General features: G+C 30.5%; 11 protein-coding genes across 12 annotated transcripts; 8 read left to right on the top strand and 3 right to left on the bottom strand.

The window, feature by feature from the left end:
- The first annotated feature begins 13 nt into the window (after nucleotides 1-13).
- On the top strand, nucleotides 14-2,607 carry Sec6 (Exocyst complex component Sec6). Its single transcript, XM_027347724.2, has 4 exons — nucleotides 14-264; nucleotides 323-2,245; nucleotides 2,311-2,400; nucleotides 2,463-2,607. Exons 1-4 carry the CDS (start codon nucleotides 130-132, stop codon nucleotides 2,541-2,543), a joined length of 2,229 nt encoding a protein of 742 aa, XP_027203525.2. The 5' UTR covers nucleotides 14-129; the 3' UTR covers nucleotides 2,544-2,607.
- A 43-nt stretch (nucleotides 2,608-2,650) lies between these two features.
- Nucleotides 2,651-3,967, top strand: meigo (Solute carrier family 35 member B1 homolog meigo). Its single transcript, XM_027347732.2, has 2 exons — nucleotides 2,651-2,876; nucleotides 2,936-3,967. Exons 1-2 carry the CDS (start codon nucleotides 2,782-2,784, stop codon nucleotides 3,822-3,824), a joined length of 984 nt encoding a protein of 327 aa, XP_027203533.1. The 5' UTR covers nucleotides 2,651-2,781; the 3' UTR covers nucleotides 3,825-3,967.
- Dus1 (Dihydrouridine synthase 1) lies at nucleotides 3,888-5,553 on the bottom strand. The gene is made up of 3 exons (XM_027347727.2): nucleotides 4,988-5,553; nucleotides 4,740-4,935; nucleotides 3,888-4,675 (listed from the first exon to the last, which is right to left on the bottom strand). Exons 1-3 carry the CDS (start codon nucleotides 5,466-5,468, stop codon nucleotides 3,964-3,966), a joined length of 1,389 nt encoding a protein of 462 aa, XP_027203528.2. The 5' UTR covers nucleotides 5,469-5,553; the 3' UTR covers nucleotides 3,888-3,963.
- Nucleotides 5,554-5,587: 34 nt separating this feature from the next.
- On the bottom strand, nucleotides 5,588-6,858 carry LOC113797369 (peroxisomal membrane protein PEX13-like). The gene has a single exon (XM_027347731.2). The coding sequence runs from the start codon at nucleotides 6,699-6,701 to the stop codon at nucleotides 5,652-5,654; it is 1,050 nt and encodes a 349-aa protein (XP_027203532.2). The 5' UTR covers nucleotides 6,702-6,858; the 3' UTR covers nucleotides 5,588-5,651.
- A 91-nt stretch (nucleotides 6,859-6,949) lies between these two features.
- On the top strand, nucleotides 6,950-8,131 carry Sec22 (vesicle-trafficking protein SEC22). Its single transcript, XM_027347733.2, has 5 exons — nucleotides 6,950-7,149; nucleotides 7,215-7,324; nucleotides 7,399-7,559; nucleotides 7,613-7,759; nucleotides 7,823-8,131. Exons 1-5 carry the CDS (start codon nucleotides 7,075-7,077, stop codon nucleotides 7,969-7,971), a joined length of 642 nt encoding a protein of 213 aa, XP_027203534.1. The 5' UTR covers nucleotides 6,950-7,074; the 3' UTR covers nucleotides 7,972-8,131.
- A 148-nt stretch (nucleotides 8,132-8,279) lies between these two features.
- On the top strand, nucleotides 8,280-10,801 carry LOC113797362 (ATP-dependent RNA helicase DHX33-like). The gene has a single exon (XM_027347723.2). The coding sequence runs from the start codon at nucleotides 8,422-8,424 to the stop codon at nucleotides 10,771-10,773; it is 2,352 nt and encodes a 783-aa protein (XP_027203524.1). The 5' UTR covers nucleotides 8,280-8,421; the 3' UTR covers nucleotides 10,774-10,801.
- A 131-nt stretch (nucleotides 10,802-10,932) lies between these two features.
- On the top strand, nucleotides 10,933-12,216 carry LOC113797373 (lipopolysaccharide-induced tumor necrosis factor-alpha factor homolog). The gene is made up of 3 exons (XM_027347735.2): nucleotides 10,933-11,534; nucleotides 11,589-11,830; nucleotides 11,896-12,216. Exons 1-3 carry the CDS (start codon nucleotides 11,360-11,362, stop codon nucleotides 11,953-11,955), a joined length of 477 nt encoding a protein of 158 aa, XP_027203536.2. The 5' UTR covers nucleotides 10,933-11,359; the 3' UTR covers nucleotides 11,956-12,216.
- Nucleotides 12,217-12,294: 78 nt separating this feature from the next.
- LOC142646298 (LITAF domain-containing protein-like) lies at nucleotides 12,295-12,871 on the top strand. The gene is made up of 2 exons (XM_075824837.1): nucleotides 12,295-12,530; nucleotides 12,604-12,871. Exons 1-2 carry the CDS (start codon nucleotides 12,295-12,297, stop codon nucleotides 12,710-12,712), a joined length of 345 nt encoding a protein of 114 aa, XP_075680952.1. The 3' UTR covers nucleotides 12,713-12,871.
- A 486-nt stretch (nucleotides 12,872-13,357) lies between these two features.
- Nucleotides 13,358-14,126, top strand: LOC113797432 (lipopolysaccharide-induced tumor necrosis factor-alpha factor homolog). The gene is made up of 3 exons (XM_075824838.1): nucleotides 13,358-13,572; nucleotides 13,630-13,792; nucleotides 13,855-14,126. Coding segments are annotated over exons 1-3 (273 nt in total). The 5' UTR covers nucleotides 13,358-13,571; the 3' UTR covers nucleotides 13,964-14,126.
- On the bottom strand, nucleotides 14,029-18,485 carry LOC113797491 (DNA-binding protein SMUBP-2-like). 2 transcript variants are annotated; one of them, XM_027347881.2, is made up of 4 exons: nucleotides 18,336-18,485; nucleotides 16,504-16,598; nucleotides 14,935-16,430; nucleotides 14,029-14,876 (listed from the first exon to the last, which is right to left on the bottom strand). In XM_027347881.2, the coding sequence occupies exons 2-4, from the start codon at nucleotides 16,593-16,595 to the stop codon at nucleotides 14,197-14,199; spliced, it is 2,268 nt and encodes a 755-aa protein (XP_027203682.2). In that variant the 5' UTR covers nucleotides 16,596-16,598; nucleotides 18,336-18,485; the 3' UTR covers nucleotides 14,029-14,196. The 2 variants fall into 2 exon arrangements, with proteins under 2 accessions (XP_027203682.2, XP_027203681.2); XM_027347880.2 differs by having other exon boundaries at nucleotides 16,504-16,644; nucleotides 18,336-18,459.
- Nucleotides 18,486-18,799: 314 nt separating this feature from the next.
- Nucleotides 18,800-21,522, top strand: LOC113797492 (protein ILRUN). Its single transcript, XM_075824836.1, has 5 exons — nucleotides 18,800-19,128; nucleotides 19,186-20,085; nucleotides 20,143-20,303; nucleotides 20,569-20,766; nucleotides 20,822-21,522. The coding sequence occupies exons 2-5, from the start codon at nucleotides 19,898-19,900 to the stop codon at nucleotides 21,220-21,222; spliced, it is 948 nt and encodes a 315-aa protein (XP_075680951.1). The 5' UTR covers nucleotides 18,800-19,128; nucleotides 19,186-19,897; the 3' UTR covers nucleotides 21,223-21,522.
- Nucleotides 21,523-25,353: the final 3,831 nt, after the last annotated feature.

Here is a 25,353-nt window from a genome sequence, read left to right as displayed (position 1 = left end):
AAACAATTATATTCTGTTGATCGAGTCAAAATCGTTGCCACATAAGGTGTTTATAAAATTTTACGTTCAGTATTATCTTCTTTATTTATTTTTTATTGAACAACGATAATTTTTAAGCAATTAAATATAATGTCAAATTTGAATACAGATGCATTAGAACGCGAAGTCTATCAGACTGCTTTCAAACATGTATCGAATATGCTTCAACGTCCAGATCAATTGGACAAAATTGAGCAATATAAGAAACGTGCAAAACGAAATATTGTAAGTTGTTCAATTGATATGATTCAAAATTGATTATTGATATTTCATTTGTATGAAGAATTCTAAAGAAAGTATGCTAAAAACAGCGATGCAAACACAATTGGATGGAGTTAAAACTGGATTGATACATTTAAAGGCTTCGGCAAATGATATAAACGAAATTAAAAACATTATTCGGCTTATTGAAGAGACATTTCCTTCGATCCCGATGTTATATGAAAAATTGAAATATGTTCGCGAAGAATCAATGAAACATAGTCAGTATGCTGTGTCGATGGAAAATTTAAAACACATTTTCAATGTACCAGAAACGGTTGCGAAAACGCGTGAAATGATCATGGAAAATTATTTGCTTGAAGCACATCTAAATCTTTATGAGTTGGAAAAATCGCGCGACAATCTCCTGTTTCAATTGCATCGTTTGGCACCCACCAACAATGCTGACAAAAATATGTTGAAACATTATTATGCTGAAGTTGAAAAATTGTCTGATGAATTAGGTAAACAACTTTGGCTCATCATTCGTTTAACATTAAACACTGTGCGTAAGGAACCTTCATTGATCGTCACCGCTCTTCGTATAATCGAACGTGAAGAACTATTAGATGAAGCAGCTATGAAACGAGCCGAATCGACAGGTTTTATGTCACAGGGACGACCAAAAAATTGGAAAAAAAGAGTGTTCGAAATCCTGGAAGAAGCGGTGAACGAAAGAATCGCAGGTAATAAATTTCATGAAAGATATGAGAACAAGATGTGGCTGGTGATGCATTTGGAAATGACAAAAAAGATCATTTTAGATGATTTAAAAGTGGTTAAATATGCATGTGTATCCTGTTTTCCACCTTCTTATGATATTGTTCGACGTATGTTTCATCTTTATCATCGATGTTTGAGTGCCTACTTACAAGAATTGGTCAGCACACTTGAAGGAAATGAATATATCACTCTTTTGAATTGGCTCAATGCATATGAAGGACCTGATTTGCTGGGACATCCTGATCTTCGTTTCTCATTAAAAGATGATTGCCTGCCTCCCTTGCTTTCCGATGAAATTATCGAAGATGTTATGACCAAATATTTGTTGACTGTCGAGAAAAACTATAAAGAATGGTTAGCCAATACCATTCGGCACGAGTCAAAAGATTGGCATACAAATCACCATCCAGAAGCTGATAATTCCGGTCATTATCAAACAACAACACCTGTTATTGTATTTCAAATGATCGATCAACATTTACAAGTCGCCAGTACAGTCAGTATGGACCTAGTTAATCGAGTTCTACTTTTATCAATGAAACATTTAACAGAATTCGCTAAACAATATCAAGAGACAGTTAACAAATATGCTAAAAGTCATTTCGCTGAACGAACACAAAATTTCACTCCAAACATGATTGCCATTTCTAATAATTGTTCCAGTTTGATGGATAATGCCTTGAAATTCCAGAAAGAATATCGTAAAGATGATCTTGATCAATTGAAAATGGATAATGCTTTCAGCGATATGATCAAATCCTTTGAAAAGCTAAAAGAAGACAGCATAGGATATTTGATCAAGGAAATCTTATTAGATGTTGATCGTGAAATCAACAAAGTTGGCAGTATTGAATGGTTGGAAGGAACCGTTTCGGTAATCGATAATGTTCGTCTTACTCTTGAAGATTATCTACCTGATTATGCCTACTTGAAAGATGCTAATTCGGATGCACTCAAACTACAATTGCAAAAAAGCCTAGCAAAATCTTACATTTCATCTATTCTTTCGAATTCAAAACGAACTCTATTAAAAAGCCAGAGTAAACGAGATGATTTTGCCATGAAATGTATAGAGGAGGCTAGAACAATTGATGCAACGATTGAAAAATTACCAACAAAAATAGCATCGAATATTGGAGTAGAAAGTCCATTCAAAGTTGTCCCAATGTTAATGGAATTTCTCAAACTAAACGATCTATCCATGCTATATCTCGAAATATCGGTAACATTCAATTCCATTCATTTTAAATTTGTCAAACTTAATTTATTTACTTTTTTTTGCAATAGAGTTTTATGAAACACTATCCAGACATTAAAGTCGATCATTTTGTGGCATTGTTAAGTCTACGTGAAGATATCAGAGCCATTGTACGAAAGGTAAGAATTTCAATTCATTGTAGAAAATGATATATTTAATTTCATTCAATCTCAAACTTTAGAAAGTTTTCGAATCGATGCCACCGGACACGGAAATTGATAAAAATATCAGAACAATATTTTCTGAAATAATTCTCAATTAACCAATAATTATTTAAAAAATTTTATTGTTATGTGATAAAAATAAATTTTTAAGTTTCTGTTTCATTGTTGAATTTATCTTGACCGCGCCATCTATCTACGAATGCATTTTAATACCAATGTGATAGAATATTTTTAGTCCACGTCCCCTAACTCGTTTTGTCATTCAAATTCATTCGAAATTCTTGATCTCGATCGAGTTATGCGGAATAGATAAACCAAAAAAAAGAACAAAATAAAATGATATCAAGCCAATTTATTAATAAAAAATTTTTACTCTGTGCATCAGGTATATTTTTTTGCTATTTTTATTATGGTATTCTTCAAGAAAAAATGTAAGTATTGATTCGTTCAGATTTTATAAACAAATCGATTTAATCAATTTCATTCAAAGTACTCGAGCTAAATATGGTGTAAAACGTGAACAATTCACCTATTCAATGTCATTAGTCTTTGTTCAATGTATTATCAACACACTTTTCGCTATTGTTTTTAATTCATTTATTACATCAAATGAAAAAGATGGAACTAAATCCAAAGATACGACAACGAATTTTCTTTATGCATCGGCATCAATTTGCTATGTTATCGCTATGGTTTCTAGCAATCGTTCATTAGAACATGTATCATATCCAACCCAAGTGATTGCAAAATCCTGTAAACCGATACCGGTCATGATCATTGGTGTTTTATATACTCGAAAAAGTTATAAATTAGCCAAATACTTCTTCGTCCTGTTGATCGTAGCTGGTGTCGGGACATTTATGTACAATCCAAATAAATCTTCATCTGCTGCTACAAACACCTATTTTATTGGCGAGTTATTGTTATTTTTATCATTGACCATGGATGGATTTCTTGGTGCTTTTCAGGATCGAATGAAAAGTGAACATCAGACCAAACCTGGCAGAATGATGTTCTGGATGAACGCCTGGTCTTCATTAATTCTTCTAGCTGCATTGATTGTCACTGGTGAACTATGGCAATTCATAAGTTTTATCAACAAATTTTCATTTGTCATCTGGTCGATTCTACAATTTTCAATCATGTCGGCTGTTGGACAATTGTTCATTTTTTTAACCATCACGAGTTTTGGTCCGTTATCTTGTTCGTTGGTCACAACCACTCGAAAATTTTTCACCGTCCTATTCTCTGTACTGTTGTTCGGAAATTCATTAACAGGACAACAATGGCTTGGTACGGGGTTAGTTTTTTCGGGTCTAGGCCTCGATATGTTTTTTGGAAGGCAGCCACCAAAGCAAGCGAAAAAAAATTCAATCTAAAAATTAGCTATTTAAAATTTTTTTAATTCAGCACATATAATTTTTGTATGAAATGTAACAGTATACTTTCCCAACGATTTAATATAAAATATTCTATGGTCATTTATTTAAATAATAAAAATAATGAATTTTAATTATATCAACTTTTTTCGTTTTCACTTTTCGATCGAAATCTAAATCCATGCCCTTGACAATTAAGTTTTTCTACAAAGGATTTTTGTCGGCAACAAATCCGACAATATCCAAAATCACATTTTAATCCACGTGGATGTGGACATTGTGAACATAGTTCACGTAATATTTTTGGCGCTTTTGGGCCTTTTAATTTTTTTCCTGATTTAATTTTCTTTTTTACAGGTTCCTCGCCGTCCGTTTTGGATGAATTTTCAATTACTGATGTCTCTAATGGACGATAATAAGGTTTACAAATAAAAATAGGCCAATTTTTTGGATGTTCTTTTGAATGTTGATCATCAGCAATAAATTTCTCATAATCAACTTGATATCTTTGCTTGAGCTGATCGGCTACTTTGACAAAATCATCGATCGAATGAGTTTTGCCCACAATATTTCTCAATTCCAAATTTTCTTCTAATGTGAAACAATGATGAAAAAATTTAAATATATGTCCACGAATTGATGAAAACGAGGATGAATGTTTTCGGTATTGTTCCACATAATCATAAGCTGCATCCCAAACTGCCAAAGGTTTACCAGTGAACAATGCTGGATTATACAATAGTCCTTCGGCTGACATTACACCATCAACATTGGTCTCATCGAAACATTTATCTATTTCACCTTTGGATTGAATATTCCCATTGGCGAATACAGGAATGCGAAGATTCTCTCTGTTTAAAAAATAAAATCTGTAATTACATTGGCTGAAAAAAATGGATAAGGATAATCAATTACTTGACTAAGCGAATCTTCTTCCAATCGGCCAGACCCGTTTTTGTACCTTTTTGTTCTCTTAGTCTGCCATGAACAGTGATCAATGATGCACCAGCACTTTCAATCATTTTAGCATATTTGATCGTTTTTTCCTCATCTTCGAAAACACGAATCTTACAAGTCACCGGTTTCTTAAGATTTCGAGCAGCTAAATTGACTTTAGAAGAAATATAATTGAAAAAGTGTAAAAGAAAATGTTTTAATCGTACTTATGTCATAGATCAGAGACCATTCATCCTGAAGAAAGGCACCGTAATGGCCTCGTTTGGCTATAGTTTGCGGACAGCCAAGATTGAGATCAATAGCATCACAATTGGATTCAACAATTTTTGCAGCTTTGAGAAATGTTTCCGGATCGTTTGCACAGAATTGAATGATAAACGGTTGATCTGATTCTCGATCAATCTGAAGGAATTCTTGCTGATATTTAGGTTGCTCAAGAAATAGTCGAGAGTGTATCATCGGGGAATACGTACAATGAACATTGTAACGACGAACCATTAAACGGAATGCCAATTCAGATTGATCGACCATCGGCGCTAAAATATGGCGAGCTGATCGTAAAGTTTTCGACCAAAAATCACGGGCATGATTTACGGTAATCGAATGATCAGGTAAAGGCTGAATTGTTTGTTTATCACTTTGTTCTTTTATCTCACATTTATCTTGATCAGATCTCTCAATCATCATATTCTAATTCTATAGAATTTTTTAAATATTGCCTATCAAGAATATCACAAAAAACTGAACACGTGACATTCCAAAAACAATTCCATCGTGGTCAAATCAATATACAACGTACTTCGCGATTCAATTTCTTAAAATCAAACCATTTTATTTGTAATTTTTTATGAAAACATCATTAAATACCATTTATTTTTTCATTAATAATTTCACAAGATTCAATGGAATGACTCCAATTTCTACCGGTTTCATTTCATCATCATTAATCGTACAAGCTACTAACCATTTTGAATCGGGTTGTAGTGATTCTGGTTTTATATACAACATCTGTCCTTTACGGAAACTTAATTCATTTGTATTACGAGCTTGAAAATTTTGTAATCCAATGGCCACAAAATGTCGCCCATTTTTGATAGTCCAATCAGGTTGATTGATTCGTGGAATTTGACCATTGGCTCCAAGTAATTGCCAAACAATATATGGCGTACCAAATATCAACGAAAAAAATGCCATCACAGGCCACAATGATGATTGTGGCTTATCACCTTCTGCAGAATTTAATATGGGATTTTTCATTGCACTGGATGATGACATCGCTTCGCTCCAGATAACATTATTAGTTTGTTGTTCGAACATTGAGCCCAATTTTGTATGGTTTAAGCCCAAAAATTTGAACAGCCATTTGATGAAACTGATCAAAGTACGAGCTAAACGAGGAAACAAGGCCAATTCTGTCAAATGATTACGTATGAAAATCAAATGATCTGCAACACCGGTTATAGTTCGAAATGATCCATAAAATGTAGAATATGTAGAATCTAATATCATGTTGATCGAGTTAAATGTTTCCAAGATCATTTCAATTGATTTGAATGCAGGTTTCATTTTTTCTTCGGCCATTTTTGATATGATTGTAGGCATTGATGGATTATAACCGGGATATGGAGGATTTCGACGATGATACAAATTATTGTTCCAATTGGGATTATAATAATTGCCAACATTTTGTTGATAAATGTTTTGATTGGATGAATTATAGAAAGGTAAAGTATTAGAATTGTTATAAGGAAATTGTTGCGCAAAATAATTGCTATTAGGATTCGTAATTACAGGCGGTACATTGAGGTATCGATTAAATTCTCTTGGAATAACATTAGTATCATTAAACTGATTTGAATCAATTGATTCGGAATGATTTTCATTCGAATTAGATTTAGAATCGGCTGATTTTACATTCATGTTCTATTCGTTTTCGTTTAACGCAATTACAAAAAAAAAGTTTTCATCCGTCATATTTCTTATAAACTCAGGTGCATTATTATAATAAGTATAGTATATGAGTATTTTTCAAACAACAAGGAAAATTAAATCGTAAATCAATAATTGCCTGAAAAAACAAGTTTTTTTTTTCACCGCGTTCATAAACGTACTATTTGAATGCATAAGAGTTATCCTGGCAAATCGCGATATTTGCAATCCAAACAAAAATATTGTCTTCTTATTACATAAACATTCGCTTATAATCCACGTCAGTTGTTTTCATTTTTGAATATTTTTCAAATGATAATTATTTACGAAATGTTTTAGTTTATATAACCAAACAAACAAAAAAATGGTTCTTATGACTATGATAGCAAGAATATCCGATGGATTGCCATTGGCCGCATCCATTCAGGATGATGAAACGGTTTGTAATGTTTACCCAAAATTGATTTGTTCAAACAATTATTATTTTCAAATCATCATCAATAGATTGGTCGCAATATAGTAAATTATCAAAATCAGGCCAAGCATTTATTCCGTAAAATGAATGTTGATTCCCCGTCACAAATGTCCATTGAAACAGATCCATTCATGTTTCAGTAAGTTGAATTTTTCAATTCTTTTGATGACGTTACATTTTATATTCGGTTTTTATTCATCTTCAAAATCATAGCATTCTAAATGATAAACAAGTTTGTTATCTAGTTTTATGTGAAAAATCTTTCTCCAGACGAATTGCATTTTCATATCTGGAAGATTTGCAACGACAATTCCAACAAGATTACATGTCTCGTGTGAATAAAGTTTCACGGCCTTATAGTTTTATTGAATTTGGTATGATTTTCCTATTTGTAACATTAAATTCATATTTCATTTTCACATTACAGATAATTACATACAGAAAGCAAAGAAAAACTTCACGGATTCACGTGCAAGACGAAATCTGAATCAGCTTAACACAGAATTACAAGATGTACAAAAAATTATGGTTCAAAATATCGATGATGTTCTTCAAAGGGGTCTGGCCATTTCAGGTAAGTTTCCCGATAAAATACTGGATAAATTTATTCAATTTTTTTTAATTCAATTCTCTGTAGATCTTGATAATAAAGCTACAAATTTGTCCGTATTGTCACAAAAATACAAAAAAGATGCTAGATACCTGAATCTTCGTGCAACCTATGCTAAAGTTGCTGCCGGGTGTGTGGTCGTATTTGTCATCTTTATCTATTTCTGGGTTCTATAAAAAAGTCATAATTTTGCTAAAACTAAAAAAATTGTCCTATAAATCAAAATATTGATCACAATTCTATTCGCTCATTCAATATTGACAAGATAAAACTATTTTTCTTTAAAAATTTATAAAAATAATTAATAAAATGATAATTCTTGTTAAAAAAACTGAATTTTTCTTTTGGAATTGTCTCGAATGTCAAATCGAAATCCACTGTCATTCGAACAAAACCGTCAGAGTTATAAAACAGTTACCAAATCGATCATTTGGAACAAATTAAATGGAAAGTTACACAATAACAGTGTACACGCCTATATCGGCGCGTGTTGTCATCATTCTAAACTCACGGCTTGATCACGTGTTTCAATTACCTTTATTTATTTTTCGATTTTGTCTGTTTTTTCTTCTAATTTAAACAATTTAACAATTTAATGATAGATAGTTATTGATTAATTTGACGAAATGGTACCCGACATAGCTTTAGTGAAAAATAAACAACAACTTCAATTACCAAATATCAACTCGGCTACACCATCACCTGGATCTATTATATCGACATCATCGCCGGAATCACTAAGTTCATCATCGCCATCCTGTCCAGGGCGATCAGAATCAGCATCATCATTTCCTAGTTCACCAGAGAATTTTTCATCACATAATTCAAATACTCATCATCACAATTCAAATGATTATTCATCTAATCATTATATACAACGTCCATATATAAATTATCATCGATTATCTACGAATAAATTGCCCGTTTGTTTGGTCAAAAGTCAACTTCTTGACCGAATACAAAAAAATGAGACATTGATAATCATTGGGGAAACTGGATCCGGCAAAACTACTCAAATACCTCAATTTTTATACGAGCATCTAATATCATCGAAATTTTACCAACCGTCTACGTTATCGAATAGAAATCGGTCAAGCAAAGAAACTATTGCTATTACACAGCCTCGTCGTGTAGCAGCTGTTTCCGTGGCACAACGAGTTGCAAAAGAATTACAATGTCAAATAGGTGACCTAGTCGGTTATAAAATTCGTTTTGATGATTGTACTTCACATAATACCCGAATCAAATACATGACTGATGGTATGTTATTACGTGAGGCCATAAGTGATCCATTGCTTTCGAATTATCGGGTGATCATATTGGATGAAGCACATGAAAGAACCGTTCAAAGTGATCTGCTATTTGGTATAGTGAAACAAGCTCAACGTTTACGAAGTGGCCAAAAACGTCCACTTGATGAAGATTCAGTTTCATCTAATGATCATCGATATCATGAACCTTTGAAAATCATCATCATGTCGGCTACTATGGATGTTGATAATTTTTCTCGATATTTCAATCAAGCACCAGTCATCTACATTGAAGGTCGCGTTCATCCTATCGAAATATTTTATACCGAATCTAAACAAACGGATTATGTAGCCGCTTGTCTTACTACATTGTTTCAGATTCACCAAGAAGAAGATGAATTGACTGTTATGGATGAACAAACACGAAAGAATAATGATTTCATCCGTATTGGTGGTGATGTTCTTGTCTTCTGCACTGGTCAAGAAGAGATTGAAAATATGATCAAAATTGTTCAGAATTATTCCGCTCAAACAAATACGATGAAAACAAGTCGAGGAACTTTCAAAACATTGAAAGCATATCCTCTTTATTCTGCATTACCTAAAATCAAACAGCAAAGAATATTCGATCGTAATCCAAATGACTGTTTTCGTAGGGTCATTTTTGCTACAAACATTGCCGAAACATCAATAACTATACCAAATATTCGTTACGTCATCGATACCGGCAAATTTAAATCGAAATTTTTTTTACCAAAAACTGGCTTCGAAATAATGCGTGTTGAAAACATTTCGAAAGCACAAGCTTGTCAACGAAGTGGTCGTGCCGGTCGTTTAGCTCCGGGAAAATGTTATCGTCTTTATACTAGACCAGAATATCGTTCATTCACATCGTTTCCCGTTCCTGAGATTCAAAAATGCAGTATATCTACTGTATTATTACAGTTAATTGCTTTAGGCGTTAGCAATGTTCAAGCATTCGATTTTATTGATTCACCATCGGCAGAAAACATAGAATCATCGTTGAAAAAATTAATGAAAATGAAAGCTATTGAAAAAGTAAACGATTCCGATGTAGACTACAAATTAACCAAACTTGGGCAAACAATGGTGATGTTTCCGATTGATCCGAGATATGCTTTACTATTGATAAAAGCACAAAAATTTCGATGCACAGAAGAAATAATTACAATCATTGCGATGCTTTCGGTAGATAACGTATTCGATACATCTATGACTGATGAAAATGCTATTGCAATACATCGAAAATTTGCCTCTTCCGAAGGTGATCTAATCAAACTATTGAACGTATTTCGTCGCTATCGAGAAGCACAACAAAAAATGACCTGGTGTCAAGAAAACTATCTTCGTGCATATCAATTGAAACAGGCTGAAGAAATTCGTCAACAATTAGTCGATCTCTGTAAACAAGCATATATTGATTTGATCAGTACACCAAGTACAGAAAATGTACGTAAATGTTTGGCAATAGCATCTGGTGTTGGTGTTGGTCTAGGTGCAAATATTGCCGAATTACAACGGGATGGCGATTATCGTACCATAACATTTGGACAAAATGATCGTCCATCAATGAATGTTTTTATTCATCCATCTTCGTGTTTGTTTTCACAAAAACCTGAATGTATAATGTTTGTAGAATTAGTTCAAACAAACAAATCTTATATGCGTAATTTATGTTTAATTGATCGCAAATGGCTTATTGAGTAAAATAATGTTAATAATTTTCATTTTCAAATATTTGAGTTTGGGAAAAATTTAAAAGTGAAATTGGAATTCACAAGATGGCAGCTTTTGTAATCAACTAATTTGATGTGAGTCAAATTGCTCAAAATGGTGTCTGTCTGTGTAAATAACTTGTAATTTATGGGATTTTTCTATTAAATCCTATTGTTTTTCTTTACATAATTTATTATCCAAAACAAAACACAACGACAACAAACTTGTTGTCAATGACAATATATTGTATACAAAAACAGTGCGTATTATAACCAGTTTCATCTCATAAATCATAGTGTTGCACAAACTCCAAAGTTACCACTTCGATTTGATTCGATCGATTTTTATTAACCAAGATAAGTGTAAAAAGGTGAATCAAAATTCAATCACGTCAATCGAGTGAAGAAATTAAGGCAAATACAACACGTAATGATTGAAATTTGAACAAATGCTTTACATTCTTCTAAATCGCACAATTATCCATTCAAAGCGCACTTGAATATATGCCAAAAAAAAACTTGAATCACTTGTTGATTGAAAGCCCTTGAATCTTTTTCGCATACAATTCATAATTATCATGCAAAATTCTGACTCAAACAATCCGGCAAAAACTACCGGACCACAGCAACCAACTTATCCACAATCACAACCTTATCCGGGTGTGGCACCACCACTTTTTAACATGGAACCTCCACCACCTTACTCGATGCAACCTCCACCAGGACCAGGATTTATTCATGTCCAGCAACCAGGTATACACTAAATCGATTGAAATATAATCGAACAATATTAATTTTCTTTTTTAGGTAATCAAACATTTGGCGCAAACCCTACACCCACTACAACCCATGTAATAACTGTTCAGCCAATTTCACTTGGATTATCACCTAATCCGGTTCAAATGACTTGTCCTAATTGTAATGCAACTACATTAACCGAAATAAGTGCCGTACCCGGTTTGCTTACATATCTTGCTGCTGGAACATTATTTCTATGTGGATGCTGGGCTGGTTGCTGTTTGATTCCTTGTTGTATACCCGATTGTTTGGTAAGTTCATTTTATGTCATCCTTTATTCGATTTAATCAAATTTTATTCCATAATAAACCAATAGGACATTGATCATCGATGTTCAAACTGTAAGACCAATGTTGGCCGATATCGTCGAATCTAAATGAAAAAATTTCATCACATTACTAAGGCATGGTATATATTCGATTAAGTCAACTAAGTCAAATCATGTTAACAATAAACCGAACTTGGATTGTTTTATATGTGATCATGACGATATTATAATCTCATTTTAATTTTACTTTATGTTTGATTCGTTTTGTTCGCTTTTCATTTTATTTTCAAAAAATTGTTTTTTATCTATTATTTTTAAATATTTAATAAATAATCGGTACTTATGGAATAAAAGACCTTCAATTATTAATTGAATTTTTCATATAAAATTATATTCAAATAAAATTTGATTGCCATAATAATTCGATTGTTTTTTTTTCATTATTTAATGAAAATAATCCAAAATATTCTTGAAATTTGTAATAAACATTTTTGTTTTCGTTGCGAAATTAAAATGGGACGTCGCAATCGACAGAAAAATACTGTCGTTGTGGTCGTACAAGAACAAGGTTTTGTTCCAATACGTATGGTATGTCCATATTGTCATTCAAAAGTTTTGACCGAAATCCGTTATAAGGATGGTTTATTAACTTATATTCTTTGTTGTGGTTTAGTATTATTTGGGTATTTTATTTTTGATTAATATTTATTGTTTGTAATGATTAATTGTTCAATATAAATTATTATTTAAAAACAGATGTTGGTTAGGATGTTGTCTTATTCCATTCTGTGTACCTTCATTGAAAGATGTTGAACATTATTGTCCAGAATGTGGAGAACTCATTTACACTACTTTTCGTATTTGAATTTCAAAAATAATAATAATCAAAATATACAAATAGATCGTAAAAGTTATTGAAACCACACATTCTATTATCATCATTGTAATAATTTTTTATTTTACTTTCCTAATCAATTTTATCATAATAATCAATGAATCATAATTAAAACAATAAAACCTTCAATTATATTATTTTCAATCAATTACATCAATTGATTGTAATGCTCATTCAAAATTGAACAAATAAAAGATTTTAAAAGGATTTTTTTTTTGTTGTAAAAATGTAAAATGGTTGCAAGATATTTGATTGACAATATGGTAGATATTTTTCATTCTGTGATAATCTAAAAGATTATCTCCTTGGATATACAACTTCAATACCATATAGGCGAATTCATATCTTAATATGTCAAGTCACATCTACGATTAACGGTTGCAATTTGAATCAAAACAAGTAAAAGATGAAAATAAAGACAGATTAATATTGCAATAATCCAATTTGAATTTTGTCATGACAAAACTCTCACCTATTGTATTAGAGAAATATAAAAAGCAATACAAATAAGCAAAAAAAAATGCATAATCAATAAATATATCGAAAACGTAGCACCATTTTTTTTTATAACAAAATCATCAAACAGTTTGTTTAAAGAGGACTGGTTATCAGAAAAAAATTGCCAATCCAAAAATTCCAATCATTTTTTTTTTGGAAATAAATTGTTCTCTATCAATTGAATTAGAACTCGATTCAAATATTGTTACAGATATATTAACAACTGTCAATATCATTTTTATTTCATTACATCCAATACTTTCTAAACAAATCTGTTAGCCAAATTTTTAATAAATTTTTTTCTAAATATCGATAAACATTTATTTTAAAAAGTAAGTTGTAATTTTTCTAATCATTAGACGCTTTTTTAAACAAATTTTTTTTATCAGTGTCATCGGATCCGGCACCACCAACAGTGATCGTCACTCAACCAATTGGATTAGATCCGGTTCAAATGAAATGTCCATCTTGCCAAGCTAACATTGTTACTGATGTACATTATGAGAATGGTTTGCTTACCTATATTCTTTCCGGTGGACTTTGTCTTCTTGGGTTAGTACCTTAGTAATATTTAGAGATTTCTCAATTAACAAAATTTCAATATGTTTACACAGTTGTTGGCTTGGATGTTGTTTGATTCCATTATGTGTTGATTCATGTAAAGATGTCGATCATTATTGCCCACTATGTCGTACATTAATACATAAAACTCGCCGTTTATAAATGAAATATCGATTGAATAAACATGAAGAATACAATATTCAAAATGATTCAAATCATGCAACATGTTACGTCCAGCAAACTTATTTGCAAAGATTTATTGAATGAATAAGTGAAATAAAAAATCTTTTCATTTAAAAAAAAATAATAATAAATTGGCTTAGAATCTTTTAAAAAATAATAAATTTCAATCTGAAAATAAATTAACAAACAAGATAAAATTGAACAACTAAATTTCAACGAAATATAATCATCTGTGTATGTACTTGTGTTTGATTGAAATTGTGGATTTGCACTTTGTTAATGGAATATTTGAATCTATTTTGGCAGCAAAAATTTTTGGCATGTTCTAGTTGATTTCGATTATAATGAATTGGCAATCGTACTGATGGCCATTCGGTGTTATTAAGGAATGTAAGTAATATTTTGGCTAGATTTGAATCGATTGGTGGAATACTATTTTGTTCAGTTTTTTTCGATTTTTTTGAACGATTTTTCCGACGATTTCTACGTGGTTTGGCTACTTGGAATTCATTAAATATTCGATCCAGATAATTCATTCGATTCATTTGTCTCTCGTAATCGCTTGCTTTTTCTATGATTGCATTTTGAAAACAATATCCAATAAATGAATTCAGGGCACTTGATCGTTGTGTAACTGTACCGGAATCGCCAACCAAAGTCAAATGTTGACGAGCACGAGTGATAGCAACATTTAGACGTCGTTCCTCATCGAGAAATCCAATCGAACCACTATTATTCGAACGTACCATAGTATAAATGATAACATTTTTTTCTCTACCTTGAAATCCGTCAACCGAATTGATCTCTAACTCTTTATTGATACGACGGGAGAATTCTCGTTGACAAACGGCTTCGATTAAAGTTGTTTGTAATCTATAGGGCGTAATTACGCCTATAATCAAGTTTAAATTTTTGATTTAAAACAATTAGAACAACTAATGACAACGTACCAATATTGGATGCCGCTAATCCTTGATCCAAAAGTTTTTTGATGATAATACATACGATTTTCGCCTCATATATGTTACCCTTTGATGAGCGGAATGCTTTACTTTGTGAATTCATTTCTCTCATATCACAACCGACCGTATCGACGAATCGTAAAACTGGTAGCGGACGTCTAGTTCCTTTCAATATCAATTGATGTGAAGCAACGAAAGGTGCGGCAACCAAACGACTCTCGTAAAAATAATCGGAAGGCCATTGCATGATCAATTTGTTCATACGATGTTGAACTGTTAACATTCGTACTACTTGTTGTGGACAATGAGCAAATAATTGTTTTGTAACTCGTTCGAGTAAAGAGATATTAAGTCCTTCCTTGGCAGCTTCAGGCGAACATATTGTTGGTGGCAATTGAAGATGATCACCTGCCAGTATACATTTATCAGCAAACGATAACGGAATCCAAGTACATGGTTCACTTGATTGACCACATTCATCCACGATAACGACGTCGAATGAAAAATTCTTCAAATCCATATCACTCCATAAATTTTTAAGAAGACCCTGGTAGATAGACGAACTCGAAAGTGTTGACATTAAAACGTTTGCCTTTCGAATCTTTCGTTCAATTTGTTTTTTTCCGAAATCACTTGTTTTCGTTTTAGAATTTGATTTAACAATATATTTGCGAATTTTTGGATCAACTCTAACAGGATGACCAATTCGTACGAATGAATAACCAGGTTTAACACGATATTTTTGACATAGATTTTTATCATATGAATCGACTAACTGTTTGAAAATATTATCAACAGCCACATTAGACGGTGCACAGACCATCACTCGAAATCCTCTAGTAATCAATTGAAGAATCAATTCTGTAAGTGTTGTTGTTTTTCCTGTACCGGGTGGTCCATGAATTACGGCCAAATGTTGTTGATACAATGAGAATTCAACAGCTCCTTTTTGACAATTATTTAATTCAGTATTGAACCATTCAATTGTTTCTGATCCGTTTTGTCCATTAGAAAAAGGTAAACCTCGAACATATGGCGCCAACATTGTTAATGGATTCAATAATGGTCTATGACCCATTAATAAACCAATTAAATAGACAACCGATGATCGTGAAACCATTTTTTTCAACGTAAAAACTATTCGCATATAAGTGATATCTTTGACCACTTTAACAAAATTGAGTGAAAATTGGTTTGGATATTTTTTGGATAAATTTACATCACAATCGATTTCAATTTTTGATGATTCTACTTTTAACGCGTGTCCTATTGCAATTGGTTCTGTTTCATCATCAAAAGTGATACCGACAAAACTACGAAGTAAACGGCATTTTTCAAGATTTAACTGATCTTTTTTTTCTTGTGGTAAGCTTAAACAAATAACATTGATGCCATCATCTAAATATTGGTTAGTTATCTGTAGATTTCGTAAAGCAAATCCAGCTTTTTCCAAATCTTCGATTGAATTATTAGTTAGTAAATCTCTTTTTGTTTTCATTTTTCAAAAAGAAACCAAATAAAATGAATGAATTTTGAATTTTTCTAAAAATTACTTACTCATTTCTTAGAACTTCTTCTTCATGTTCCAAACGAATCAATTGCAATTGTTTTTCTACCCATTCTTCTAGATTGATTGTTCTATCTGCCATCGTCTATGGTTAGAATTAAATGTAATGATTTAGACAATAATAATCGATTCTAATAGTAAAACAACAAAATCAATAGGCGTACTATATGCATACGATAAATATGACATCATCTTTTAAAAATATTGTAATAATCAGAGCCAATTATTGTTGTTACCATTGGATATGGTTACCAATATGATTGTTGTGACATAATTAATCTCTTAGAGACTAGCAATGACTAATTACCGTTTTAGAAATTTAGGAATTTAGAAATTAAAAAAAAAAATCAACTTAAAAACTTTCAACAATTGCTTTAATGTTCCATAGAATTACATTTTGTTCAAGTGTATTGAAATTGATTAATATATTATATATAATAAAATAAAAGATTTTGCAACTGTTGATTGTTAAATAGAAATAATGATTATGGATGCAGTATATAAAATTGAATTTAATCGAATCGAATCAAATCAAACCGAATTGATGATAAAATATCATGGCGTTATGGTGCTATAATGATGAATAAATGAAAATGTATAAATGAAATAAAGCTATAGAGATATAGCTCGATGATTGCCTACTGTAATTCATTCAGTTATTGATGATGCAATTTCTAATTTGTAGATTAATCGGAAATTAATCTTGAATAAAAAACTTCAAACATAAAGAACACACAACCATCATTCAATGAATGAGTGAATGATTATTTTAATGATGAATAATTAAATGGGTTTTTACTGTTTAAACTTCGATGTTTATTCGTGCAAAAAAAAATTTCATTTATTCATTTGTTTCCATTGTGATCAAATCATCAGCTTGACAAAAAAAAACTTTAAATCGATTTCAACAAGTGAAATTATACAAATAAACATGGATCATGACCAAAGCAATAACAGAATAAATAAACCAATTAATGAAGGTAAGGAAAAAAAATTTCACAAAAATTATTTATTTTTACATATTTTTTTTGAATTCAGTACCTAAAACAAACTATTCAACAATGTTATTGAAAGAATTAAAAAATCAAATGGCATTAACACGTGAACCAATTGAAATCGATTGTCCCGAATGTAAGAATAAGACAATGACAAGAACGCAACAGGTTAACGGACAATTGACATATCTTATTTGTGTACTTTGTACATTAGGGTAAGTAAATCTCATTTGAATTTAATGAAAAAATATTTTTTCATTATTTTTCTGTCCATTTCAACATATTTAGATGTTGGTGTGGATTATTGCCCATGATCATTGATGATTTCAAGGTTAGTTTGAATAAAATAAACAATAATTTAAAGAAAAAAAATTTAATTAAAATTTTTCATCACAAAATAATGGATAACTGATTCGATAATGATAACAAAAAAGGATATTAAACATAATTGTTCAAATTGTGGAGCGATCATTGGTACTCATTATCTTCGACTTTAACTAATGACTATGAATATATTACGATGATAATAATTCCTACTTTAAACTATTGTAACAAATTTTTTTTTCTTTTTCTATATGCAATGTACAATATGAATAAAATTTGAATGCTTACTAAATACAAATGATTCTAAAAGATAATGAAATTATCGCCAAAGAAAAAAAAATGTTTTATAATGACAGTTATGAAGATATGATTATGTCGAATCATTGATTAGATAATAAAAGTAAAAACCGCAATAAATTGGTTTTTCACACAAAAAAATGACGAAACCAATGATAACTTAATGATGATCTTATGGACATTAACACTTTTTTTCAAGTACTAACCTCGATCGTATTTTTTAAAAAGATTTTGATGAAATAACCAATACAAATGTCGAATGTGATTTTAAACTGTTTCTATGACATGAATTTCAAGAACTATCTTTGAAATTAATCCCTTTTATAAATTTTTTTTTTTTGTTGAATTATAAGATTTAGTTATGTTCAAATTTTGCGACCATAGAACGTCTTCAATGAATATCTCATATTTTTCGTTCTGTTTTCGATCGTTGATGATGCTGCCGAATCACATTTGTATTGCGTATGAACAGTGCTGTTGATGATGATGATGCTAGTTTGAGTTTTTGGCCATAGTCACAATGTATGATATATCATCATATTTGTCTCATTTCATTCACCTTTTTACAATTGTTTTATGATGTAAAAAAGCGTATACGTTCTCATTCTGACTTTACCTTTATAACAATTTTTTTCGTTATTTTCCATTTGCTTATTAAAATAAATTTTTTGCATGTTTACGACTAATACAAGTTTGTGTGAAAAATTCACGTTAAATTTTACGTTATATTGAGTAGGCATTCATATTTCGTAGTCGTATGATCATCATCAAGTGGTGTGATGAATTTGTGAGTAGCATCCTTTTCATTTTACCAAACAACCACAACCATCAGCAAGAATCGAATAACCAAACGACAACGACCTGAACTTAGTAAAATATAGTCAATTTAAATAAAAAACAAATCAAACACGAATCCGGAAACTTTTGTTTGTTACTGGTGTAATTGATTTTGTCTCGACTTCGTTCACGTTAAATTGATATTATTTTTTTTATCGAATGGCAAGTTTTTTCCTATAATCATGGTATATGCCTTTTTCATTTAATCATTTGATTCAGGTTTTTGTTTTGTCATTTGTTTATTAGTTGAATGTTGATGCACTTTAACCCTTGAAGCATTTTTTTTATCAACAACTATCACCATAATCGATTGGATTTTTGACAAATTCATTCATTTTGTCGTCTGTCATTGTATTCATCTTTTTGTGACAAACGTGGAAAAAATTAGCTTCTTTACAAATTGATAAAATAACGGACAACCCAACCAACCAAGGACAATCCTAATCAAAATTACATGGAAATTAAAGTGCGCGTTTGTGTTTATGTATGTGTATCCATTCTCAACTGAAAAATAACAAATATTGTGTGAAATGAGCGAACGTATTAAGACATTTTTTTCGAATTTGATGACCTCGACTTTCTATGCACAACAAAATATTTACATTTCAACAATTGAACAGCTACAACGACGACATCTAATAATCAGCGTTCATCACTAAGAAAAAAAACACGTCAATTTTTTTTACACATTTTTCAATCAATGTTTACAATGATCCAAATATAAGTCCTATGGCCATTAGTCAATTCTTATTATTATCATTATCAAATCAAATTAATTTGAATAAGGTTCGATCAAAAATTTTCTCATTTTAGATCTGTTTCATATTTTATTGCTGCCGTTATAATATCTTCGAATTCTCGATTACTACCAATTAATTGAAGTTTTTATTGGACCACAAAAAATAACTATAACAAAGAATTCTGATTAAAAATGGATGTTGATCTCACAAACAATTCATCATCATCAGATTCTACCGATCCGATTACATCGGAATTATTACAAAAATTTTCTTGTCTCAATACAACTGATCATGATGTATTGATTAAGCAATTTAATCTATTACTTGGTGAAAAATGTTCAGATTCAACGGCTGAATTCTGGTTAGATATGAACAATTGGTAAGTAATAATGATTTTACTGCACCAAGCTAATTCATTATTCTTTGTAATTTTTAGGAATTTACAAGCAGCAATCTGTTCATATTTTGACTACGAATCTACATTACCCCAAAATTATCTGCAAAAATTGCCCGAAATACAGATTAAACCGGAACCTAATATATGCGAATGTTTGCCGAACAGTTCATTCACTTATCGCTGTACTGTTAATAATTCAGGTTCGTTTTTCTAATTCATGGTATTCTGAATTAAAGATTTAAGTGCATGTGTGTGTGTACATGATACTATTTTTAGTCAAATAATCATTAATTGTATTTTGGGTGTTGAGAGTTATTAATATTTTGAAAAGTTGTATTAAATTATGACAGTTCTTATTCTATATGATGAGTAACAAAGCTAAATGTATAAGAGAACGAAAACCATTTTTTTGAAAGGATTTTTTTAGTGATAAATTCATTCAATTTTTTTCATTCAATTTGACAGGTGATGAACCATGGCCATACGGATGTACGTTAAGATTTTATGGTGGCCATCAAATGACTCATGAAGAACGATTTCTCCTGCCTAAACTACAACCTGGACAATCATGGACATTGCAAATGCAATTTACGTCGCCAGATAAACCAGGCCTTTATGAATCGCAATGGCGTTTTTCTGCCATTACTGGTCAATGTTTTGGAGGTAATATATCTTGTTCAATTTGTTTAAGATTTTGAATGTCTTTTTTTTTCTTTAGAAACGATTTGCATGATCGTTCATGTGATGGATGATCTCAATCAGGTCACTAAACAATTGTCAGCTGCTCATATTGTCGATAATATACAACAATCAACACAACAGAATCAAGTCATTTCCGTTTCGGAACATAAACCACAAGATTCTTTTGTGTTTTCTGGTCCACATCAAGCCATTACTTTTCAAACTCCGCTTGCACAACGGCCGAATTTCATTCATCATCCGCATCAACAAACGAATCAAGAAAATAACCATGAAAATATAGACCATCAACAACAAAACGGTCTCAATAATAATTATAATCATCTGAATAATGATCATCAGAATGTTATATCACCGTCAACCATGATAAATAATCATCCTCAACATGATGGCAGTGATAATGATTCTGCAATGACATGACATACTATTGATTAAAGATTTTGGCTAGCTTTGGTATATAGATTGTTGTTACCGATATTGTTAACATTTGTTGATGCTTGTGAATTGATTTTTTTAAAATTCTAGTTTATAATATCTTTTCACAATTTTTGATCGATTCGGTTCAATCATTTTTATTATTGATCAATCGATTGAATATTTGCAAAAGATGCCTAAAAAAAGATCTATTACATGTATATGATATAATATGATTATTATTTCAATAATCTTTATTTGAAAATTCTTTACAAATAATACACAAATAAAATGATAAAATTTTTATTTTTATTCTTCTTAATCACCTTCAAATTACAAAAACAATTTTATCGTTTATAATAGAATAGATTTTATTCTAATCACCAATGCAAGCATGCGGTGGGAATCTTGTATCACAAATATGTGAACAACAATCTGAATCGGTACTGCAAGGTTCACCATTACCTTTACATGCGATAACCATATCGATTGTTATGAACATGATAGCGATGGCCAACATTAACATCCAAATGGACAATTGACGTGCGTTTGGTAATTCCATTTTCTTCAATACGATTACAATCTGATCTTTAGTTTTAGGTGTGTGTATGCAACAAATAAGAAAACTTTCTCTCTTTTTCTTTGTTTTCGTAATGATTTTATAGTGTATATTGATCAATCTGATTTTTAAGTATAACGCGCTAGATTACGTTTCAATCCGGATTTAATCCACTTAAACTGATTATTATCTAAAAACAAAACAAAACAAAAATTGTTTTGATCATAGTTATCAATCAAGGATCCCAAATATTGAATCGGTTGATTACATTCTACATTAATTTCGATTGCAATCATTAAACCATGTATATATGCTACAGGAAATCGTCAATACTATAATCATCAAATGACCGTAAATTTATTCCCATAAATAATTACATATACCTCCTCAATGTAAAAAAAATTGCCAAATTAAAGCAAAGCATTCGATTTATTGATCTTTTCATTTACCTAAAGTTCTATACATAAATCCGTTTATCTTAATCAATCTTGTTTACATCCAGATGGTGACCAAAATAAAAGAAAAATATACACATAATAAAGTAATGAGTACGCGTAATGATAATGACAGTTGGATGATCAATTGAATTTCTTTACGTACATTTACATCATCAGCATCACCATTATTGATCAAATATAATGGAAAAAATTTCCGGTTTTTTCGCGTTTCCTTTCAATCAATCAGGTTCATTGTATTCGAAAAAAAAGGGGGAAACGAATGAGTCAAAAACCAAAAATCTTTCTTCCATTAACGTTAACATCATCACAGACACTTGTGTGACCAATTCCAATTTTAACCTCGATACACTGAACAAAAGTTACGAAAGAAAACGAAAACAAAAATCTAATCACTTTCCCAAAGATAAATCATAATCTAAAACAAGATGATATCGATTGTCATGGTAGTAATTAGAAATGATTGAATTGTCTTCGGGGTATGATTGTTTTTATTTTTTCACATGGGGTAACCAAAAAAAAAGATAAGAAAATTTTTTTCCTTGACCCTTTTGAATAAATAAAACTACCAAATAAACCAGATTGAAAATATTGATATAAAACACAGTCTTAATATCAATGATGATGATGATGATTTGAATGAAATGAAAATCACGATTTATTCAAATCAGTTAATAAACAAATCTAATTTGCCTTATCAAATTAAATTTTTGTTTCTATTTTGATGTGATTCAATGATCGATGATGTTTGTTGATGGATGTATGATAAAGAAAAGATCTAATCAAAATCTAATATGCTATTGAATCATTTCAGTTAATTGAACATAATGTGTTTTGAATTAGAAACTAATTAATATTGATCAATACCCACCCACATATAGATTTTTGGATGTTGGCGGCCATCAATGGCAAAAAATTTAATTAATTTACCAAATCGAACTAAAAATTGATTCAATTATAAATTTAATTTGATTTTTTCTTTAATTTTCATCGACAGTCGACACTATCTTAAAACCGAATCGTGAGCATGAATTTTGTCAATTTTCAATTTTAATTCAAATTTCATTTTGTCTACATTCATTTAGATTTGATTTTCTGAATAATTCATTCAAATCGATTGATTTCTATAATTTTCCGAGTCCCCCCTCAAAAAATGAAATTAATATGATCAAAACTTTCACTGTTTTCCGATCAAAAAATGTCAAAATTTGATTTAGTCTGTTCGTTGGATAGTTTTTTTTCATTTGGAAGAATTTCAATTTCAACAAAACGAAAATGAAATTGAATTTTTTTGGTGAAGAGTAAAATATTAGATATGACCCAATTTTTTTTTGGCCAAAAAATTTTTATAACTTTAAGTAATATTGATTGATCCAAAAAGAAAAATCATACCCAGTAATCGATTTTTTCTTTTCTTTTTTGGAATTCATTTTGTCATCATTTGGATCAGACAATTGATTTCAATTTGATTCAACAGTTTTTCTTTTATTGTTATCGGTTTGTTTGTTTACAACAGGCATTAGTGATGTTTATAAAAAAACGACAACAACAACATAATCCAAATTAGGTCAGTAATGATATTTTTTACTTTTAAAAAATTGCCCATTTTTTTGTTGTTGTTTAAAATTGGATAAATCAGTTGAATGAATTGATTTTACAGGATTTCAATTCGAAAAATGGACAAATACAATATTTAGAAAAATTTGTGATCATTGATGTTGTTGACCTAATGAAAATAGTTTATTAAAATTCACAGATTCAACTGTTGTTGTTTGCTCTCAAATTATAATCAAAATTTACAAACACACGCACACAATGTGACATAAGTTTGTTTTTTGATCATTGATTCACTTGATTGAATTTGTGAATTTAAATCCAATAAATAAATCAAAAAAAAAAAGAGAAACTAGATGATTTGCATGATTGTTCAAACAATTGCTGGAAAAAAATTTTTGTTCGTGATCCAGTTCATTTGATTATGTCATTAATTGTCACCAGAAACGTCAGAACGTTCATTGTGTGTGTGTGTGTATTTGTGTTTTTTTAAAGTGTCATCATTTCAGGTCCGATGAAAGAGAAGAATAATTTATCCATTCTTTTGTTTGAAGAATTTTATTTTTAAATACTGGTTTATTACATCAACGAGAAAAAAAACTATAATGTTTTTCGGATTCAAATGAATTTCAATTTTTTATTTCTATGTTTTCTTACGATCATTGAATCAACACGAATCATTTGAAGGTAAATGACCGAATTTAATTCGAAAATTTCTTTTTGAATTCAGAATTTATTTGTTCATATTTCATTATTATTGTCATAAATCGTTTTAAGTAGCCATCGTTGACACATCAATCAATCAATCAATCAACCAAGCATTGTGTCGAGCACAATGCATAATTCAAGGAGATGGGACATGTCATTGCTATTGATCTTCATCGTTTTATGTTTTTTTTGCAAATCCAATAGTTCAGACAAACCATCAACAATTTTCTTTATTTTGTTGAATTTTTACCTTCAAATGATTTTTTTTTCTTTTAATTCAATTTCATCATCCTCAAACATCATGATGAATGGATAATAAAGAATGTTATAAAACAAAAAAAATACGATTAAGCAGAAAAAAATTTAAGGAAATGATCTCGGATTTCATTCGATTGTATTTGTGATTGGCTTTTTTATCCTTTTTTTCCATTCGTTAGGATTCGATTGTTCTTCATTAAGGTGATGGAGAAAATTTTTTTTTCGCTGAAAATTCAAATAATTTGTTTTTGTTGTTGTTGTTGTTTTCGAGGTGAACAAAAACAAAAATTATCGGATATTTAAAATTTGATTTGATCATAGATAATAGTTGTTTGAAGCTTCTGTGATATCAAACAAAACAAAAAAATTGTTCATAAAAATCCACATCTTTTTCACTATCCATGAAAGAAAATGAACAATTTTCCTTTCCGATCTTAATGATCAACCCATAAACGAATCTTTATATTCGTTTAGTTGAAAGTGAACTTTTTCTTGAAATGGTTTACTAAGGTATTACAATGGTTAAGGATTATTTTTTTTCCGACCCACACAATTGATGTCAGATAGATTTACAATATAATATGATTCAATAAGGCGCATTTT

This window comes from Dermatophagoides pteronyssinus, unplaced genomic scaffold, assembly GCF_027571235.1.
Source record: "Dermatophagoides pteronyssinus isolate colony J.1.1.1.1 unplaced genomic scaffold, Derpt_VIB-CSIC_2022.12 sq0002, whole genome shotgun sequence".
NCBI lineage: Eukaryota > Metazoa > Arthropoda > Arachnida > Sarcoptiformes > Pyroglyphidae > Dermatophagoides > Dermatophagoides pteronyssinus.
This window is presented reverse-complemented; position numbering and strand designations above follow the sequence as displayed.